Here is a 14174-nt window from a genome sequence, read left to right as displayed (position 1 = left end):
TGCAGGACAGTAATGACACCAGTCCACCTGATGTGTTAAACCAATTCTTCGCTCGCTTTGATCAGCAAAACAGCGGATTGGCCTCTCACATCACACGACCTGTTGAGGAGCAGACACTGGTTCTGAAGCGTTATCAGGTGAGAACCACCCTACAGAGAGTGGACCCCAACAAAGCAGCGGGCCCAGATGGAGTTTCTGGAAGGACACGTAAGGTCTGTGCCAACCAACTAGCTGAGGTTTTTACAAACATATTTAACCTTTCACTAAAACAAGCTGCCGTCCCGACGTGCTTTAAAACCTCCACAGTCATACCAGTCCCCAAAAAGTCTGCAGTAAAATGCCTTAATGACTACCGACCAGTGGCACTAACACCGGTAGTTATGAAGTGCTTTGAGAGACTGGTTCTCTCGTACATCAGAGACATCATACCCCCGGATCTGGATCAACATCAGTTTGCATTTAGAACAAACCGATCCACTGAAGATGCTGTCTCAATGGCACTTCACACAGCATTGTCGCATCTGGAACAGTCCAACACGTACGTGAGGATGTTATTTGTGGACTTTAGCTCAGCTTTTAACACTGTAATTCCTCACAAACTGGTCAGGAAATTGGGGTGCTTGGGTCTGGACAGTTCCATCTGCTCCTGGGTTTTGGACTTTCTCACGGACAGACCACAACGTGTCAGGATAGGACATCACACCTCCTCCACTCTGATCCTGAACACCGGTACCCCGCAGGGCTGCGTGTTGAGCCCCATGCTCTTCACCCTGTTCACGCACGACTGCACCCCAATCCACACCTCCAACACAATAATTACATTTGCTGACGACACCACAATTGTTGGGCTTATCACAGATGATGTGCCTACAGTGATGAGGTGAAATGTCTGGGTGAATGGTGAAAAGTCAATGACCTAGTACTTAACACCTCCAAGACAAAGGAGATCATCGTGTACTTCAGGAGAACAAAGAGGTCAGAACATCACCCCCTTCACATCTCTGGAGAAGCAGTGGAACGTGTGGAGAGTGTGAAATTCCTTGAGGTCCACATATCCAACAATCTAACATGGACACAGAACACCTCGTACCTGAACATGGGAGCACATCAAAGACTCTATTTCCTGAGAAAGCTAAAACAGGCTCAGCTTTCTCAAAAACTCCTGGTGAACTTCTACCGCAGCATCATCGAGAGCGTCCTCTCCAACTGCATGACTGTGTGGTACTCCAGCTGCACAGCCTCAGAGAGGAAGGACCTACGTCGGGTGGTCAGAGCGGCGGAACGACCGAACTCCCCAACTTGGACAGTGTTTACAACAACCGTTTACAGAACAAGGCCGACAGCATCATTAAGGATGCAACACACCCTGGGAACTATCTGTTTTCCCTGTTACCATCTGGGAGGCGGTACAGAGCTATTCGTGCACACACGAACAGACTGAGGAACAGCTTCTTCCCAAGAGCTGTGGCCTCCATCACCCCTCCCAGCACCTCATAGACTGTGAACTTGAACATTGCGTATTTGCACATCTTCATACAACCATTCTCTCACTCAACGTAAATCATCATTTCTGAAACTGAACTGGTATCTCCACATAGCACAGTCACTTTATATATTCATATTCACCCATAATTTATTTTATTATTTATCTTGAAATCCATACTTTAAATTGTACTGGTTATTGTGTAAATATCCATATGCTTATGTAAATATGTTTGCCTCTTTTTAAATATCCATATGCTTAAATATCTATATGTTTATGTAAATACTTTTGCTTCTTTTTTATCTTTCGGAGAGTGTCAAACTAAATTTTGTTGTATGCAAGTATAATGACAATAAAGGTTCTTCTTCTTCTGTTGCTCAGTAGGGACGTTTTACTTGCATGATTTGGCGTCACTTGTCCCTTAGAAAGAAAACTTAAAAAATGTAAAGTTATTTTGATGCAACACATGATTAATTTGACTATTCTGATGGGAGTGGGCTACTCAAGGATGACAGTGTCCCAATACAGGTTTGAAGAGTACAATTAAGTAAATCATGTGCTGTGGGCTTTGCAGTCACCAGATCATAAACCAGCTGATTCCTAAATATATTCATCTTCAGTGACCACCTGATCCTGGTCAGGGTGGAACCTGGAACCTGTTCTGGAAGTCCATCACAAGACATCACACATTTACTCAGTTGTGTTTAGTGCTTTGAAATGCTTCTTTTTGTTGTTTTGGGTGAACGGTGCTGGAATTTGTAACAATAGTAGAACTCTTTTTGGGGGAGAAGTGTAGGACCATTTGTAAAAGTTTTGAAATAAAATCAGCACATCAAAAATGATTAAATTATATATTATTAAGGCTATGCTAGATGTACTAACGAATAATTCATACATTCATTCTGCCCCTAGGTGTCAGTGAATGAATTGGTGAATGACTGATAATGTGATGGACTATAACCAGGATGTAATCCTGCCTTTCACCCAGTGTGCTGAGAACAGTCATATCTGGTCAGTAGGGGCCCACAGGGGTCCTTTTTATTAATAAATGTTGTAGTGGGGACTGACAAAGTGTGCAGTGCAACAGATAAGCTACAGTCAGTATTTGTATACTCTCCCACACCTAAACTCATTTACTGTCTGTTCTCACCCAGCTGTTGATTTGTTTACTTAGTCACTTATTTACTCAGTAAACAATTGTGCTCACTTACTAACATCACTCACTCACACACTGGTTGTATTCACCGACTCACTCACTTACTTGATCGCCAACTCACGTACTGTTCCACTAACTAACTCACTCACTGATTTACTCACTCAGTAACTCACTCACTAACTCAATGACTTACTCACTAATTGACTCACTTTTTGACTCACTCACTAACTCACTCACTAACTGACTCACTAACTCAGTGACTCACTCACTAACTCACTGACTGTACAGATACTCACTGACTAACTTGCAGTGTATATTTGATAGTTGGGAGTCACTACCAGCAATTTCCAACAGTAAAACACAATTATAAAATCAATATTATTTATTAAAAGCAGCCACATTTTATTTTAGAAATAAGCAACGCAATTCAAATACACAAAATTTAATGTCATTTTAACAAAAAAAAAAGTTATTCCATGAAAATCTAATACAATACTGTATTACAAATGATTTAAATGATTAGTTTTAGATTTTTAGAATTAATCTTGTGCCTGCTTTTTTTTATTCATCTGATCAGCAGCAAAAAACAGTCAAGCTTTAGACTGGTGATTCTGGAGAAAAGGGGCCATCAGCACCCGTCCTATAAAAACATAAATAATAAATAAATTATATACATGTAATATTTATTATATATGTAAAAACAGAGGTTTTTATGTTTTATGTTTTACCTACCTTTTTGTAACTATATAAACCTATGCCTTATTATGTCAGCAAAACAGATGAAATTTGCCACCTTGTTAAAACTATCTGAGCAAATAGTCCAACACTTTAAAATTAGCATCTCTCTTCACACAGTTTAAGGTTTAGTGAAGATGCTAATTTTACCCTTCACAGTCCCACAGTCCACAACATTATTGAAAGATTCTAACAACATTTTGAATTCTTTGTGCATACAGGGGAAGACCAACATTAAATAAATACTCTGGGTTTGAGCTCATCTGAGATGGACTGATGCAAAATGGAAACGTGTTGGGCTCCTAAAAGTCATTAGAAACAATGGAGAAAAATCTATTTTTATAACTACAACAAATTATTCCAAACAATTATGATGTAACACATTGGTACACAGTCCCCAGCTTTTTTAATGTGTTGCAGCCATTTTAAGAAACAGTAAACACATTAAACACACAGAAACATTAAATATTTTGTCTTTCTGTTTTTGTTTGTCTCTTGACAAATGTATATTTTGTTTACTAACCTGAAGTTTTTTTCTTAATGAATCCAGCAGCTGATAATGTAGCATTCAGCAGCAGGTCTGAGGCTTTGACAGCAATCTTACTCTTCTCAGATTTAGAACCAGGTTCTGTAGGAAATAAAATAAATTCAGTTATATAAACATTTCCTTTATCAATAATCAACACTTTTAAATATTAGCATTGTGTGTTTGACACTGAATATTTTAGTCATGTATAATATTGTATTTGTTATGAAACACTTTGAAAGAGTTTCAAGGTGAATGTTTTACACATAAACGTTATCTGCTCTTAATAGGATCTGATTTTATGATTAAAGTCATCCTATATTAAAAACATGTCATAAGTTCTGATATTACAAGAACAAAGTAGAATTATATGCACCGGTCACAACGGTCAATAATTCTGATTATAATTAACCTGTAATACTTCAGATTATGTGTCTAACACAAGACAGTATTACAGTACTATTCTTAATGTTAGAAACACGGTGGTGTTATTTAAAGACAATAAAAAAGTGGACAGACAGTTTGCACTTATATATTCATTTGGAGAAGCTGTGGTTTTATTTTTAATAAATGATTATTCAACAGATGAACAGTTTGTACTGCACTAAGTATAATCCCTTGATAATTATAACATTCTTGAAATTTTTCCTTATTTGTAAAATTTTCAAGTATAACTTCAACAAATCTGCAATATAGACGTTGCTGTTTTCAGAATCTTTCTGTCACTACTATACATTAAGTTAAAAAATAAACTTTATTCTCATAACTACATGTTTACTTGTACAATATTATTAAAATATTAGAGATTTATTCTTTAAATAGTACAACTTAAATCCAGAAAAAGCTTCTGAAACACTGGTATCACTGTCCACAGTCAAGCAGGCTGTACACGTCATCTTCTCTTGGGCTGGATGATGTTCTAGCTCAGCAGCCTCTAAGCCAATGTAAAAACACGCACGTGCAGGACTGTGATTTCATTTGTGATTTGATGAAATTGCTCACTAACCCAGTTTCTTCTTGTAGTAGTAGTAGAATCCAGCAACTGACACCAAGATCCCCAAAACCAAACCTGAAAGTCCGACAGCAATCCTGATCTTGTCAGCTCGAGAAGCAGAGGGTTCTGTGGGGTATCAAGAGAAATTAAAAAAGATATTAACATTTTAACAAGAACAAAAATCTGAGATCTGTGAACTGCTTTTTACTTTCAGCTCTAAAAACAAATCATTTTTATTTGATTATATTTCTCAAACAAGGTACTTTGTTCTTGACTAGGTCAGCTGTAAATTGGATCTTAAATTGGACTGTAAATGGATCTTTTACATTTATTAGACTTGTAGTAAATAGTTTACATACACTTAAAGAAACTAGTATTTCATGGCAATGTCTTTTAATTCTGTACATTTTGTTACCGATCACATACTGTCCAAAAGTTCTTTAATATGTTAATCTAAACCAAGAATTTTCCCCCAATTTTCCTCCCAGTCTAGTCATATCCAATTATGCAACTGCATTACACTTCCTCTCTACTAATGCTGACTTCCTCTCCTGACTGAGGAGAGTTGTGACTAACACACACCCCCTCCGACACTCAATCTATTACAGGGCAACACTTATGCCTTGGGAGAATTTAAAGTATCCAGTCCACTTTTTGCATGTTGTTGTGATAAAATGAAATTGGAGTAACTGGAAAAAATGTAGAGAACATGCAAAACTTCTGACAGACAGTGACAGGAAACAAGCATCAAACCCAGGCTCTGAGGATCCCTGTTGCTCTGTGCAGCACCCGCTGTACCAGCTGTGCTACACTTGCATGTGCTATGTTGATGAAGCCCTTTCTGTGTAAAGTTTGCATGTTCTCCCTGTGTCCATGTGGGTTTTTCCCGGGTGCTCCAGTTTTCTCCCACAAGTTGAAAGACGTGTGAATGTGTGTGCCCTGTGATGGACTGAAGACCTACCCAGGCATTTCCTGCCTTTCACTTAATGATTAAGAGCCACTGCAACCCTGACCAGGATTAAGCAGTGGTAAAACACAATAAATAAATGAATAATGTTCAAAATGTTCAAATAACTGACTCTACATGATCCCAAACTTGATCATCTTTGATGTAAATCTTATTGATGGTATGACTGAGGTAATCAGACTCACTCCATAAAAAGATCATCGGCTTTACGGCACTGGGGTGCTCCACCACGCAGGCGATGGTCTCTCCAGATTTAGGCATGAAATCCAACTGGGAATGGACCTGGTAGTACCAGTCTCCATTTGGCATCTGCTCAGTGGAAACCACGCCCCCGTCAACCACCTTACCATCTCTTAGCCAAGTCAGCTGGATTGTTGGGGGGTAAAAACTATAAGCGCTGCACATCAACCTGGCCGGACTGGAGCCTTGAGCCTTCTTTATTAACTCTAATGTAACCTGTGGCATAACTGCAAAATTAAACAACACTGGTTAATGCTCACCTATTACATATACACTACAGCCCATATATAGTAGTGAAATGTAAGCATTTTGTTTATGCAAATGATCGTACCTGTTTTATCAAAGATGCTCGGGTATCTGATCTTGGCTCCATTCTTACAGAAATTTTCCAAATTGGCTCTTTCTGATTGCAGTACTGTAGGATCATTGTTCAGTCTCTCTGCATTTTTGATGCCCAACTCAGTGTATCCCACAAACTTCCCAATAGTGCTGTTGTACTGAAGAATGGTTACCTTGTTGAAAATGTAACTGTCTATGAAGGTTATGTCATGTAGGTCCTCAGAACTGTAAAGGCACTCTCGGAGGGTTCCCAGAAAATGTCCATCTAAAAAAAAGTTTGGTTGAGATTATTCAATGCTTTTTAAAACAGAGCTGTTTTCAATTACAACAGTATATTTGAGGGTCATGTCTCCTAACAAATGCTTAAAAGAAAGAAAATGCTTAACAATGGAGGTTAGGTTCATCTGTTTAACATTTCTTGAGTTTTTTGCCTCATTTGCACATAGAAACCAGTTCTGATCAAAGTTCCAGTAGCACCCAGTGAATGTCAGAAGCTTACAGTTGGGACTTGATTTAAGTACAAATAAAGAATATAATATGTTTAATAATAAGTTTTGAGTAACTTTTCCCTGTAATATATGTAATTACAATGTACATAAACTGTTTTGTGTTTAATATCTTTCGTTTAGTCAAATAAAATCATTCAGTGATACTAATATGCAACAACAAAACCAATCGCAGAGGCGGAAATACTGCAGAATTATAGGTGCTATATAATTTATTATTATTAATATAAAGTTATTATTATTGCCTACCTGTTGTGGACAAAATCGCAAATAGTACAACGAGAAACAAACTCCTGAGCTTCAACATTCTCTCTCTATAACGGAGTTCTGTTACTGACTGTTGAAAGTCTAAATGAAACAGAACTGTACAAACCCTCAAACCCTTTCATACAGACCGATCCTGTACTGCACATGCGCACTGTCACCAGTTACCGGGTGGTTTTTTTTTATTATTACAGCATTAAAAAGTCTGAGCGCTGATGTCTGTATCTCTTCACTACCTCACTTATATAGTCTGTGGGAAAGGGACCTTAGACATAAATGACGATACTTGGAAAACCATATGGCGGGACTATATCTTAAACTAGGCTCATTATCAACCCATGAAACTAACTATACATTTATTAATAAGATGTTAGCCTCTAAAAGATCTCCCCTGACTATTCTGGTCTCTGCTTCAAATGTAAACAGGAAAATGGGACATATTTACACTGGTTTTGGTCATGTGCCAAGATACATTCTTTTTGGAAAGGGGAGAAAATATTGAAGGTCCAGTTAACCTTTTCTCCTGCTCTTTTTTGTTGAACTATGATACAGACTCTGTGCTTAACTGTAAAACAAGACATTTATTTTTCATTTTAGTATCTCTTACTAAGAAATGTATTTTACACTTATGGTCAACTCCTCAAGTTCCATCTGTTAGTTTCTGGCTTTTTTTTGTCAATTGTTTTTTTGCTGCCATGTATCTTGGTAATTATTATTAGCCTGTATGTCCAAAGATAACTGTACTTATGAACCTGGCTTTATAAGCAAATAAAATAAATAATAATAATAATAAAAAGTCTAAGCGCACCTTTAAAAACTCATTTTTGACTCATTTATGAAGAAAACAGTTGATGACAGCTGATGACATTTAGAGCACATTGGCTGAGGTGAATTCTGAAGGCTAGACCCTTAGTAGTGAGTACTATGAAGGGTTCTTTCAGAAGGGATTAAAACAGACTTTTGTAACACACACCAAAGTCATTTTAAAATCTAAAAATCAAGAGTGGCTACAGATATTAAGACACCCAGTACCAGAACAGTTAATCAAATCAAATCAGAATTAATCAAACAAGTCATCTAAATAAATTATGTAGAAATTGTAGTCTTATTTTTATTCACTTCAGACATGCATTTACACTTTACCTTTGTCTCTGGTGATTGGGCTACAACTTGCTGTCTGCATTGCATCTCAAACTTCATTTATTGTGCTATTTAGTGTGTAACTATACCATTTAAAGTGTGCACATTATACATACTGTTCAGTACAGTAGTAGGTGATATGTTAGGAAGCCATGTCCAAGTGCCTTCCTACTTGCTCCCTTTAAAGAAAGCATAGCTTGGCTTTACAGTTAATACTGAGTTAAGTTTTACCCTCATAAGGCTGTTCCCACTTATTCTTGTGCTAAAATCAACCACTAGTTTATAGCAGAAGTAAAAACACCAAATAATGTTGGACGATATTAGAGAAGAACAATTTTGCAATTTGCATATTTAAACGATTCTGCCAGCAGTATAAACGGCGCTCTGCAAACTATTGCATTCAAGTGACCTTTGTAAAGAGGATTACATGGTAATAAACTGTAGCCTTGGATAAACTACATAGCATGGGTTTAGAATAAAATAATAATAACTCTTGCATATTTAGGATTTAGGAAAGTGTATGTATTGATTTGTGTGGGCCAGGGTGTTACTCATTTAATCAAAATTTATTGTATTTATTATTAATGTAATCCAACTGAATACCAGGAAACATAAGGTTTGAAAATGAAACCATGGCTGGGTTAGAAGCTAAAACAAAATGTCCTGCCATACATAGACAGACGCAAAAATAAAATGTTTACCCTTTTACCTGAAATAAAAGAAAATCACCACAGCGACTTACTTTACACTAGTTACTAATTACAGCTCTTTTAATAAATCAATAAATCTTGCAAAGTCCAGCTCACAGTTTATTTAATAAAAAAATACATAACTAAAACGTAAATTAGGAATGTATAATGTTTACTGTTCACAAAAGTGCAAAATGGAGACTAATTGCTGCTCACCAAAATTATAATTGATATATCAATCTGGTGATTGAAGCTGTATGTTGACAAAGCCACCATATAATTCAAACATAGTAGAAATACAAAAAAAAAGAAAGAAATTGAGGACATTTAAAAACTTTCATTTATTCAGTGCATCCAGTGACATTTACCTGATTATAAAGTTACAACAAACTAGAACAAAATTACAAAAAATAATTCTTACATCAATTTTAAAATCTTTATTACATCAAAAATGAAATCATGAGTTTTGAGTATAATTACACTCCTTGTTGTTCATTGTTTCATAGTTTTGCTAAAATGATGAACAGAATTCCAATAGCGACTCCGATCAGCCCAACAGTCAGACCCACTGCACAAAATACAGTCGCACCAACACTGGGCCGCTCAACATCAACATCTGTAACACACACACACACAGAGGGAACAAATGTCCAGTTTGAGCTGTGTTTGTGAGTCCATTATTTCAATAACTTCCAGTACTTATAGTTATGTATGACAAAAAAAAAAACGTTTGTATGCAAAAGTTTAAGTCCAAATCCTATCCAAATTATATATTATATTTATAGTATATTTAATGAACAAAAACTAAATTCAACCTTTAGCAAACAATTTTAATATGTCAAATAACATCTAGGGCATCAGCAGGGGGTGGCAGTGAGAGATCACTGTCATCGCTCCGCCACCAGGAGATGTACTGGGGTTAAAGGAGTGAAACATCCATGACTGGTGGTCCCCAGCTGATGACCCGGTCATGCCCAGAGAGGTGTCCAGAGGCACCTGCACTAAAGGCACCGGTAGAGGTGCGTCAGGCAGAAATGCCCAGCAGGCAAACCATCAGCCTGTATTCTCGCAAGCACATTGAGCCAATGCTAATGCAGTTACTTTATATTTCATGATAATGTCTATTTCGTATTTAGTGCCTGCTGTCTCATTGATAGCATATTTGTATTTGTTGTTATTTTATTGCGACGCAGTCCTAAAGTGTTTTGTTGTACAGTACAACCTCTACACCGGTATAGTGACGATCGAGATGAACTAAAATAAATTGAATGTAAGATGGGAAAGTCTGTGGAATAAAGCAGTTACTGTAAGTAAATAAATACACTAATTTTCATCAATTACAGAACTAACATTTAAAAAAAACAACAAGCACTACATTGTCATGAGATTAAAACCTCACCAGTAAAAAAAATCCCTGCTTCTGTTTTTTCTTGGTTTGTGTTAATAGCACCAAATCCCCCCAAGTTTTTTATTCTGATTTTGAAGCAGGAGTTTTTTCCTTACATGACAACCTCGAAGTTCATGGTTATAAGAAGCTTGCTTGACTGTGAACATTTTCAGCCACGTTTCAGCAACTTCTAATTCATAGCGGACTTGTTTTGGATGATAGGACGGCACTGAATTTATTTAACCAACAAGTCTAACAAGACACTAACAAATCAAGACACTAAAAACTTTCATGGTGCTTTTCTCTTACCCCATCTTTTAGTTTCAGGCATTTGGAGGGCCTGGTGTTCCACTGCACAGGAGTAAACATCTCCCTCCTCTGGGGTGAAGTCTAGGTAGGAAAACTGGTTGTAGGTGCCGCCCTTGTTCGGGTAGTTCTGACTGAGTCTAGCGCTGTCTGTGATGTCTACATCATTTTTAGTCCAGGTTACTTTAATGGGTGGCGGAAAGAAACGCTCTGAATGGCAGATGAGGGTGTTCTGTGATCCCACTATTACATTATTCCTGGGATAGATGGAGGTTTGGGGAGCATCTGTGGACAAATATAAAACACACAAAATTTATATGTCCCTTGCAATACATAAATAACGATAAACGTCCATATTTTTTAGGTCTATCAGTATGGTCACAATACAAACCCAAATAAAATCAATGTCAAAGGTTTACACACACTTGCAGCCTTAGAATTGCAATGGTTTCTGCAAACGGTGCTTTTTTCTTTGACGTGTTTATAAAAACCTTTACAGATTTGAGGTGTTTTAAAAGTTCATTGCGTATTTTCTCCATATCCTCAAATACACTCTAATAAGCAGCTATGCTGTTCTATGCTATACCTTACATGTCCATTTATGACATTCAGCAGACATCTTTTCTGAACTAAAAAAAATGAAATCTATTTTTCCGCCCAATCTAGTCGTATCCAATATCCCAGCTGCATTAAACTTCCTCTGTACTGTTGCTGACTTCCGCTCCTGACTGAGGAGAGCTGTGACTAACACACGCCCCCTCTGAAATGTGTGCAGTAGCCGACTGCATCCGACTGCGAGTTCATATGTATATCAGCTTTGCGCACTGAGAGTCACACCCTGATATCCATTATCCCTAGTCTCTGTGCAGGCACCATCAATCAGCCAGCAGAGGTCGTAATTGCAACAGTTATGAGAAACTCCGGCATTCAACCCTACGAACGAGCTAATTATTGTTTATGTAGGCGCCCAGCCTGCCGGTAGCAGAGCTGAGATTCAAACTCATGAGTTCAAGATGTCAGTTCTGGTGTGTTAGTGTGTTTTACCGCTGCGCCACCTGAGTGCCTTTAAACGATTTAATCTTAATCTGATCTAAAGTTTGTAGCAAGACCTTTGTGTACATGTCAGAACCCAGCAAAACAAAAAGAGAGGGTTATGAGCATTATGGTTTGTTTAAATAATGTAAAAGGTTCTAGTAGGAAAAAACAAGTGCCCAAAATTCTTAATGATGCCCCCAATCAGCTCAAAATGACCAGATTATCTTTTAGAAATTTCCATTTCTAAAGCAAGGCACATACAGTTTTATGTTACAAAGTATTTTTTTACAGTTACTCACCTTCTGCTATCGGTTGGTCTTTGTAGTCTTTTATTAGCACTTGTAAGTTTTGTTTGCAAATCTCCATGTCTGCCACACTCGTTTCATATATTCCAGGGTACTCAAATGGATCAGCAAATGGAGGCAGCTTAGTTACTGCCCGCTGCCTTACAAAATCGGAATAAACTTCCACCTCCCCATCAGATCCTATCATATATTCTTTTTCTGTATCCGAACACGCTGTTAGTTCTATAGTCTGGTGTTTGACTAGTGGGGAAAGATAACACAAAACATAAAAACAATACAAATATAATGATTAAAATAACGGTGTTAATTGCATGTTATAGGTCTACTGCTGGTTGGTAAAAAGAAGAGCCTGATGGCTTCACATGAGCCGATGGGACATGTGGTAGTTTTTGGTTTTTGCCAGTGCAGTGTAGGGGGACATGAACAAATCAGTTATCTTAAATTATTTATCATATCAGTTATTAGTACTGATAAGTTAAACACCCTTGCGTCAGAGGATTTGAATAGTAAGTGAGGATTTCATGTTGAGTAAACTAAGACTATGCAGCTTAAAAAACTGTCATGTAATTTTATAAAACTGTTATAATGCATGAACTACATCTGCAACTTCATATATTTAAATTTCCTGATGAGTATTCAAAACTTTTGATTAACGGTCCATTTATAAGTGTTATGAAGCTCTATAATTATGTGATGTTTAAATTATTTGTTTCGATAAAGCATTCCTAATTATTTTTAATTATGTTTAATTCCATTAAAAGGGAGAATGAGATGATAGCAATAGCTTACATTAATTCTCCAGCATTGCTTTGTATCTACTTATGTAATGCTTATGAATGCAGTATGAAGGCCTTGTGTAGGTACTATTTAAGACTGCATACGCTTGTAACAGACGTGCATGTCGTGATTTCAATTGATCCTGCAAACATGCTTTTTTGTGACTAAATTACACAGAAACACACTTACTTGTTAGAAACTGCTAAAAGTCTGCTAGTTAATATTTGCACACAGCAATTTTTGGTCATGTAGAACTTTCTGGCATGGCCTTGTTATTCTGTGTCATGATTACAGCTGGTGACTTCTCTGTGTTCATATGTAAACAGAGCAAGTTTGAATGTACCAATTTAAAATCACATGGAACAGTGGTGACCAGCCAAGGCCTGGAAAAAACCCTGATTCTCATTAATAGAAATTTGTCCAAAAGGTCATAGGTATACTATAAAACTGCTGGAACAAGGATTATATAGTGAATAGCCTGTAAAATTATGAATAATAAATGTATTTATTTTTGGACAATAGTATGTGTGTGTGTTTTTTAAGTGTGTTTAATTCATTATGTCACAGAACAGTTGCAGGAAAAAACAATATATCAAAACTGCCATTAACTTTTGACCTAAAACTGAATATGGCCAGCACCGAACCCACCATCACCCAGGGTCGTTTATTACAGATAGATGAATGAATGAATTAATAAATAAAATGTTTAATTCTAAAATGGTAAGTGAGAATTTTTACTCCGTTATTAATGTTAGAACATTTAATACTCAACACCAGAAGTATAAGGTTGTTACATGTTTTACATTCATACTAAAAAAGCTGATTTAAATTGCACAACAGTACAATGAGATCCTGTAAAAGTGTTTTACTTTTTAACGAGCTTCATTTACACAACGATGCAAATAAAAATGAGAACTGTGAACTGGGTTTGCTGGGCTGTTTTGAAACAATAATTAGTCCTGAATCCTTTACAGTTAATACCAGCCATAAAGAAGAACTACATGCACACATTAACACTTTAAATTCAGTATTATACTGACCATTATACACACACATTACAGGAGAAAAGATATAAAGTACATCAGGAGACTGTAATGAACTTACTCTGAGCCCTCACACACACCAGTGTGAATAAAATCAGGTAGAATTTCATCCTGGAGGAGAAGAAGCTGCAGCTCAGATCGATCAGCTCTGGAACTACATGAGCTTCTCTATAGAGCCAGAAATGAATCAGTGAGGAGTGTCGAATAAATCAACCAATCAGATCAGTTCTTTAGCTCTGAATCACCTGTAACCAGGCAGGAGCTGAAGCTGGTTTCAATTTC

General features: G+C 37.0%; 2 protein-coding genes across 2 annotated transcripts; both read right to left on the bottom strand.

Annotated features, from left to right (window-relative positions):
• Nucleotides 1-3035: 3035 nt before the first annotated feature.
• LOC134318567 (H-2 class II histocompatibility antigen, E-S beta chain-like) lies at nt 3036-7278 on the bottom strand. Its single transcript, XM_062999569.1, has 6 exons — nt 7196-7278; nt 6433-6705; nt 6047-6328; nt 4907-5020; nt 3898-4002; nt 3036-3279 (listed from the first exon to the last, which is right to left on the bottom strand). The coding sequence occupies exons 1-6, from the start codon at nt 7251-7253 to the stop codon at nt 3230-3232; spliced, it is 882 nt and encodes a 293-aa protein (XP_062855639.1). The 5' UTR covers nt 7254-7278; the 3' UTR covers nt 3036-3229.
• A 2083-nt stretch (nt 7279-9361) lies between these two features.
• Nucleotides 9362-14030, bottom strand: LOC134318580 (H-2 class II histocompatibility antigen, I-E alpha chain-like). The gene is made up of 4 exons (XM_062999581.1): nt 13954-14030; nt 12067-12312; nt 10736-11017; nt 9362-9655 (listed from the first exon to the last, which is right to left on the bottom strand). Exons 1-4 carry the CDS (start codon nt 14000-14002, stop codon nt 9540-9542), a joined length of 693 nt encoding a protein of 230 aa, XP_062855651.1. The 5' UTR covers nt 14003-14030; the 3' UTR covers nt 9362-9539.
• Nucleotides 14031-14174: the final 144 nt, after the last annotated feature.

The sequence above is a fragment of the Trichomycterus rosablanca genome, chromosome 7 (genome assembly GCF_030014385.1).
Source record: "Trichomycterus rosablanca isolate fTriRos1 chromosome 7, fTriRos1.hap1, whole genome shotgun sequence".
NCBI lineage: Eukaryota > Metazoa > Chordata > Actinopteri > Siluriformes > Trichomycteridae > Trichomycterus > Trichomycterus rosablanca.
The sequence above is the reverse complement of the archived record's forward strand: the minus strand, read 5'-3'. Positions and strand labels throughout refer to the sequence as shown.